The sequence below is a fragment of the Herpailurus yagouaroundi genome, unplaced genomic scaffold, assembly GCF_014898765.1.
Source record: "Herpailurus yagouaroundi ecotype Mexico unplaced genomic scaffold, PumYag 191, whole genome shotgun sequence".
Taxonomy (NCBI): domain Eukaryota; kingdom Metazoa; phylum Chordata; class Mammalia; order Carnivora; family Felidae; genus Herpailurus; species Herpailurus yagouaroundi.
The window spans coordinates 2745958-2754033 of record NW_024412422.1 but is presented as its reverse complement, the minus strand read 5'-3'; the positions used below and the strand labels follow the sequence as shown (position 1 = coordinate 2754033).

At 48.7% G+C, this 8076-nt stretch overlaps 1 protein-coding gene across 6 annotated transcripts in view; it reads right to left on the bottom strand.

The window, feature by feature from the left end:
- SSH1 (slingshot protein phosphatase 1) overlaps positions 1 to 8076 on the bottom strand; it is a 59742-nt gene that overhangs the window by 7520 nt on the left and 44146 nt on the right. For all 6 annotated transcript variants that reach the window (XM_040443644.1, XM_040443647.1, XM_040443646.1 and 3 more), the window contains 5 exons: positions 7749 to 7842; positions 6207 to 6335; positions 3442 to 3488; positions 1892 to 2038; positions 104 to 304 (listed from right to left, as the gene is read on the bottom strand). In XM_040443644.1, coding sequence (XP_040299578.1) covers positions 104 to 304; positions 1892 to 2038; positions 3442 to 3488; positions 6207 to 6335; positions 7749 to 7842 — 618 coding nt within the window. The remainder of the gene's footprint in view (positions 1 to 103; positions 305 to 1891; positions 2039 to 3441; positions 3489 to 6206; positions 6336 to 7748; positions 7843 to 8076) is intronic.

Here is an 8076-nt window from a genome sequence, read left to right as displayed (position 1 = left end):
CCCCCCCCCCCCCCCCCCCCCCGCTCCCAGAAGCAGGGTTTTAGCTGCGGAGCGGGGGAGCCCGCTCGGTCCCCTCGATCCTTCTCAGCAGGCGGTCACCCACCTCGCGTCCAAGATGCCTTCATACTCAGACAGCTGCCTCATAAAGCCCGCGTTGGGGCGTGTAATGCTGCGCTTTTGCTTCACGTAGTTGTACGCTTTTTCCAGAGGCCAGCCAAACTCCTTCATCGCGTAGGCTATGACCGTGGAAGCGGATCGGCTGACACCCATCTTGCAATGCACCAGGCACTTGGAATGGTTCCTCCTGCAGGGGTGGGGCGGCGGGGGGGTGGGGGTGGGTGGAGGAGAGAGTCCAGAAATGTCAACAATTTCCTTCTCTCAGGTGTTACCCAGTGGAGTTTTATAAACCCTGAAGTTATCTCCGTGCCCAGACCCCCCCCTTATGTCCTGATATTTGTGCAGCAGATGGCCACACACCCTCTAAAGGAAATAGCTTCGCTGCGAAATCAATTAGCACACAATGGGAAATCGAGATAAATCTGTCCCTGTCTTGCCAAGCTGTGCAGGGAGAGCTCCCAAACCCGGCCGCCTTCGGGGACGAAGTCGGACCGCTGGGATGGGCCAGGAGATCAGAGGCTCTTTTGCAGGAAGCCAAGGGGCAGCTGAAGGGACATCTGCAAAAGCCACACAGCTGTGACAGCAGATGGAGACAGGGAGCGGGTGACTGCAGACAAACGGGGTCAGCGAACCGAAGGCTGCAAGGCCCTCAGGAGAGCAAGACGTGCATCAGACGGGAGGGTCCAGGAGCCAGAGCGAGGGCAGCAGCACCCTGGACTCAGACGGGGGGAAGAACCCAGGCGGACTGGTGGTTTGCAGGGAGGCCGTACTGGCCCGGTCGGGGCTGATTTCACGGATACGGCAAAGCCGAGGATGGGGTTTCTCGACACCTCACCTCCTCGAGAATGGAAGGGGCTGGCAGGGTGGCACCTGGAAGCTTTATTTGTACAGCACGTAGACCCACCGGCCTGCCTGTTTACACTGGAAGCAGCTGGCCGGTCAGGTGGGTCCACGCTCACTTCCTAGACCCCGGGCTTCAAATTCATCCCCGTTATGTGCATTTTGTTTTGTTGTTGTTGTTGTTGTTGTTGTTGTTTTTTTTGTTTCACTGCTGGTCTGAAATCTAACCCCCACCAAAAAATGCAAACAAACTGAGATTTGGTAAGGACGTGTTGCATAGCTTTGCCCCTGATGGGGTGCAAAGCAGAAGATGGGGTTTCTCTCGATAGCATCACAGAGGGTTTTCTCTCAGTGAGGCAGAGTAGTTCCATAGGAGAATAAGGGGAGGACTAAAGATGGGGGACACCAGTGACAGGCATGGGGCAACGGGACCTCTGATGGTCTGCTCCTTTCCATGAATGAATAGGAAAGTTGCATGAACACAGGTGCACAAGCTGGGCCATACCTTGGGGCACCTGCCTGAGCGGCTTTCTTGGCAGACGCGGCCCCAAAAGTGCCCAGAGTCCACATATGACCTGGCCCACCCCCCTCCTCCTTTGGCTGAGCGACTCCCCAAAGGCAGAGCTCCCAAGAATGTCCACTTGGTGTCAGATCCTTTCCTGATACCACTTTTGACACCAACGACAAAAGTGGGGTCCCGTGTCACAGTCAAGGATGGGGGAAACGAAGGCTCACTGGGGCCCCCACCTTGAGATCAGTGACCGTGTCCCTTTGGTGCTACGGGTCCTGTGGTTTAAGACCAGAGGTCCACCAGACATCAAAGGCTCCACAAACCGGGAGACGGCGGTGTCTGGGATGGCCATTAATTTGTGCCCACCCAGCGTCTGCCAGTTTCCGCCTCAGACCAGCTTCTTTCGCTTCTCCACCCACTTACTTTGCTTTGTTTATAAAATGGTACGCCTCGTTCCAGTGGGCAAGAAGGTCTGTTGTTTCCTCGTCGTAGACTCGGATGTTATGATATGCAAATAAGCCAGGGAAAAAATTATCTATTTCTCTAGTGACATTTAAAATGTAGTCAACACTGTAATGAGAAAAAAATAAAGGACAAATTTGGAGAATCAGAATGAGGAACTACAAAGAACAAAGTAACAGAAATACTGAGCAAAGAACAAATTAAATACATGCGCATAAAGGATATGTGTCTACGGTGGGGTTTTTGTTTCTCCTTAATAGTCATTAACACACATTGGTGTGCTTTCTAAATGCCCTCTGTGTGATGAGAACATATTATAGTTAAAATAAAAAAAACATATTCCTTTATAAAAAAACTCAGGAAAAAGAAAGTTCAAAGCATTGCTAAGCAATATGAATTCTGGAAAGCAGACATGTGTATTACTTAAATACATTTTCAAACGCTCTTGAAGTTTCAAAATTCATTAACTGTTATGAATATACTGAGGCTTTAAAAAAAAAACAAAGTCTCCACTTTTAAAGAGCTAAAAAAAAAAATAGACTCTATCCATCCATTATTCATGTACCTAAGAACTGCTTTAAATCCTTCTTGAAACAAGGCAGACTAGAAACAAATAAATTGTTGAGAAGGTCCTCAAATGCTGGTTCTGTAGTTCTTTAAATGTGATACTTCTATTCCCGGAAGACCAAAATAATTTCAGGAGTTAGAAAATACCTCCAATAGGTTTTGTAAGAGAATACTTATAAATGCTGTAAGAAAATACCTTTAAAAATAATTTACGTGTTCCCAGCAAGAGAAGGCATAGATAGTATTGCTGTACATTTGAAGAATATTTTTTTGTCGCAAGAACACATCTTAACCAGTAGTTCTAAAGATATATTTTAAGATTTGTTTAGTCTTGATTTTTAAATGCAGTAATTCAAGAATGCCATCATGTCAGACCCACAGAATGGTGATTTTGTGGCTGTGTTGTTTAAAAAAAAATGTCCAGACATCTGTTCTTGAAGATCTAGATTTAAACATTTTTTTTTTTTTTTAATTCCTACTGTTGGGCATTTCTCAGACTGAGACAGGCGTATGTTTCTGGCCAACACTGAGCATTTTAGCCACAAGATTCCCACCAGGACCCAGAGTGGAACGTCCGGTAGAAGCAGGAGTGGTCCTGGGATCAGGGTTGCTGCGCGGTCCCCACCAGGACCGCCAGCAGGCGTGCGGGCAGTGGTGCACGTGAGGGGGCTCGTGGCCTTGTCAGCACCCACGCCCTCCTATGCCACTGGAGTGTGACTGCGAACCGCTCTTGCTGACACACACAATCACACGGAACCCCGTTAAAGTCTAAAACCCGTGAATTATTCAGGAGGTGGCATTCAGAAGCACATCCATTTAGCCGTGCAAAGCTGCCCAGCCATGGCAGGTGGCTCGGAGACGGGTGCCTGCAGTTACAAGGGCTCGACCTTGAGGGTTTCTAGGCTGCCTGGAAGGACAAGGGAAGACGAGGGGAGCAGACTCACCCTGAGCCCTGCAGCTCCTCCAGATTGGACGCATTCCATTCAGAGCCCTGGGGGACAGATCACACAAACCCCCGTGAGTGTCACATGTCAGCCTCAGAGCTGCTTATGGGATGCACGGTGTGGGCTAGCCCTGACGGGGATGGTCCTTGCGCGGGCCCTTGGCCTTTGACAACGGATAGAACCGAAACAGGCCTGTATTGAAGCAGCTTCCCGAGGCAGTCACAGCGTCATCAGCCTGAGCGTGACGCCCTCTGGCCTTCGGGAAAGAGCAAGTTCAGAAACACCTGCACCCCCTCTTGCCACTTCCTTTCCTAAGTCCCCAGCAGGGTCCTGTCACCAGAGGCAGTGACCTCCGACCTCCCACTCAGGAGAGGGCACTTGCCCACACTGCTAATTGAAAGCAAGAGTCGTTTGGGGCGCCTGGGTGGCTCAGCTGGTTAAGCGCCCGACTTCAGCTCAGGTCATGATCTCACGGCTCGTGAGTTCGAGCCCCACATCGGGCTCTGGGCTGCCAACGCAGAGCCCGCTTCGGATTCTGTGTCTCCCTCTCTCTCTGCCCTTCCCCTGCTCGTTCTCGTTCTTGCTCTCTCTCAAAAATAAAGAAACGTTAAAAAAATAATAACGACAAAAAAAAAAAAAAAAAAAGAAAGCAGGAGTAGGTCTACCTTTCCTGGGAAGTATTTTTAAAAGGTCCCATAGTTCCACATATAAAAAACTATCCTGCAGAAACACCCAGAATTTGCACAGAGATTTACGTACAAGGATAGTTATGGTTATTTATAATGACAAACACTGGAAAACAACTCAGAGGTCTGACAAGAAGAAATCAGTAAAATAAACGATGATGAGCCCATATGATAGGGCACTTGAAAAAAATCAGAGTTTATGGTGGTTAGTCAGTGACACAGGGAAACGCCACAGAACGACAACAATTTAAAACAAGAAACAGGATACGGAACTATATAAATAGTATGATTCTTTCCTTTTCTCTCTTTTAAGAAGTTATATAGACATGAAAAGAAAAAAAAAAAAAACACAAATGGGAAAATAAATATACCGGAACGTTCATAGTGACTACATCCAGGTTTGTAAAATTGGGAATGCTTTTCATTTTCTTCTTTAGAGTTTCTCTTATTTCCTTACCTTCCATAACATGTTTTGATTTAATACCTTGTAGAGCAGACTAAAACACGAACCCTCCGTTTCGGAGAGTATGAGGAACATAGAAGGGGAAGAAAAGCAAAAGAAAAAACTATCACTTCGTTCTTAGGAAATGCAAACAACGTGGAGTCAAGATAGCAAAAGACACTCCCCCCTCCCAAGTCTCCCTAGAAGCTTCTTTTCCCAGGAAGGCAGGCCTCTCAGGACGCAGGGGCTGCAGGGGGACCAGTGAAGCTGGCATCATGTGGGTGCTAGCTGGATTTCTGTGCTGCAGGGAGAGGCTCAAATATGAAAATTCCTTTAGTATCTCTCATGGAAAAAGTGACATAAAGCATCAAACCGCACCGAAAAAATAAAGAGAGCTCCACTAAACGTGTGAGCACCCTCTTGTTGTGATCACCACCTAGTGGAGGGACAGCCTGCCTTCTGTTGTTTTCCACCAGGAAGAACTACCAGCTTCCCAGGGAGAAGATTAGAGCCCAGCGCTGCCTGACAGCTTTCAAGATACAGGCTTCAAATCCACACATTCACATACGTTTTAATACGAACGTTAAACGTATACATATGTAGCGACAGATACAAACGAATTCACTAAACACATCCGTATGTAACATATTAAGTACATATCACGACACATGCGTCTGGGGAACTATTAAGAACTTGTGGGCAGAAAGCAAAATCGGTCATGCCTTCAGCAGTCAATGAACTACCTCCACTTTCCCAGGAAGTGACTTCTGCTCTGACAACGGGTGCCATTTCTTAGTGCCTACAGAAACCGCACTCGGTGCTTTATATGCGTCTTTTACTTCATCCTCATAATGATCCCACATGGTACAGAATGAAGGAGAGAAGCCAGAGAGACTCGGTCCCGGTCACACAGCCACTCAGGCTGGGGAGTGGGAACTTGGCCCTGGTGGGTCTGATTTTCATCACACTGCATTGCTTCTCTAATTTTAGCAACATGCCTTCCTCTATAGTCTCTCTGAGAGGCTCTGGGAACTCGCCAGTTGCCTTCTATGGAGATTTACGGCATTAAGAAAATCTGAGCAAGAGACGGAGGTAGGGAGATTCCACCCCGCCCGCGCCAATTCCTTCGGTGGGCCTGGGAGTGGTGCACGGAGCAGGCTTCCGGACAGAGAGGGGAAGCTGGGTTTTGGGTGTTTGGTCTGTTTTCCCTCCTGTTTCTCACGTCTCGGGATGCCGAGGCATAATCCTGGGGTTTGGCAAGCGTGCTCCCTCTAGTAACTGGGGGTTCTGAGCCCGCACACCGTTTGGAGGGAACTGGGTGGGGCCTCTGTGTTAGTGACCGAAGACCAAGGATGGAGGGAGTCTGAAAACTGCTGTCAGTGGACTATGCCAGAGAGCCTTCAAACAACTCCCCATGGCTCAGCTGGGAACCACCCCTCGGGCATCTGGCTCGAGTGCGAGCTCGTGGAGGCCAGAGTGACGGGGTCTGAGACAGGAGTTTCCAGAAGAGTCAGGACCGAGGTGCCAGTAACTCAAGTTTGCTCCCCTTCTCTGACCGTGCTGCAAACTCCAAACAATCAAGGTCCCGTTGATTTATGTCCCCCCAACCAGACCCTGCCGGGTGCTGTGCCTCTTACGAGATAAAGATGGTCGAAGATGAGGGAGGGTTTGTCCATCTGTCCCAAGATAAGGAGCATCTCGTTGTCTATGAATTCCTTGAATTCTTTCAAGTTACAGTTCATCTGCGTCTCTAATTCATTACGGATCTGTGGAGTGGAAAAGAGTAGGAAAGTGTGTTGTTATAAAACAAAATAAAACAAAACCACAGCTGTCCACCTCCAAAGCAGCAAAGTCACAACTTACACTGTGCTTGTTTTCAGAAATGATCTTTGGTTGTTGGCGAGTTGTTCTGTTTTGATCCCAGAGTAAGCGCACACACACACGCAGACACACACACACACACACACACACACACACACACACACACACGGGCAGGTGGTGGGAACGCAGGCTACTCAGCCTCAAAGTCAGTCTGACTGGGAAGAGTTGATTATTTTATACGAAGAAGCAGATTCCCCTGGGATCTCTTCTCTTTGAGTTTAAGGCACATTTTTACAATTAAGTATCAACTATATCACAGTCAACCCATAAAGTCAGTTTCATCTTGCTCCGGAAGGCATCACAATGTGACTTTTTATGTGTCTTAACTAATAAAACGATGATGCGTGCCTTTTTAAAATGGCCACTTCAACCCTTTCCATCTGCCTGGTTTAAGCTATTATTATTATTATTTTTTTAATTTTTTTTTAACATTTATTTATTTTTGAGACAGAGAGAGAGACAGAGCATGAACGGGGGAGGAGCAGAGAGAGAGGGAGACACAGAATCGGAAGCAGGCTCCAGGCTCTGAGCCATCAGCCCAGAGCCCGACGCGGGGCTCGAACTCACAGACCGCGAGATCGTGAGATCGTGACCTGAGCTGAAGTCGGACGCTTAACCGACTGAGCCACCCAGGCGCCCCTATTATTATTTTTTTAATGTTTATTTTTGAGGGAGAGAGCGAGGGAGGGGCAAAGAGAGGAACAGAAGATCCGAAGCAGGCTCTGCACTGTCAGCGCAGAGCCCGATGTGGGGCTCGAACTCATGAACTGGGAGATCATGACCTGAGCTGAAGCCAGACGCTTAACTGACTGAGCCACCCAGGTGCCCCTAACCTACTATTATAATTCATCGCATTCCTTGAACAAAAAGCAACCCGAGAAGAAGAAAAAAGTGATCCAAGAAAACATTCAAAGGCAGATGGGAGGCAGTCCAGGGTTTGTAAGTCGCTGGTAACTGGTAATCCTGAGATAAGAAACAAGAGTCTGCTGTATCTCAATAAAACACAAGGCAGAGGAGAAGGCCTTAAGAGGGAAATGTTTTCTCAGTGCAACCTATGGGTCTCATGGAATTACCATCAAAGGTCTTATAGGTTCAGAGAGGCCAGGAAATTGGTACGCAGCGTGGCTGGACTCGAACTAGAATGGGACTTGAAGGCCTGCGCTCTTTCCGCTAAGCTCCGTGGGAAAAGCCTCTGAGAGCCAGTGAGCAGGTGCCGGACCCGCCTCCGCTGTGGTTCGGGCAACAGGACAAACGAACACTGCGTGAACTCTGGCCTGCAAAGGGAAGAGCTCTCTTACTTCTTTTGAGGTCACGTTTTCCAGATCCTGGCTCATCATGATGCTCCGGAGCTTGGCTTTGATGAGGCGCTCGGTCCTCTCCCCTTCAGTTGGCCTGGAAAGGAAGGACATTCGGTAACACGCACAACGAGAGGGGGCCTGAGGTCAGCGTTTACAGGAACCCCAGATGCTCCTGGGCCTAACGAGAACATGGCCTGGACTCAGAGAACTACCGTCTCGCTGTGCATGTTTTGGGGGAGGGGGGAAGGGACAGAGAAGTCCGGCTCTGGGTCTAGAACTCCCGTGGGAGTCCACAGAGCGGTGAGCAGATGGAGCGCACAAACGACGG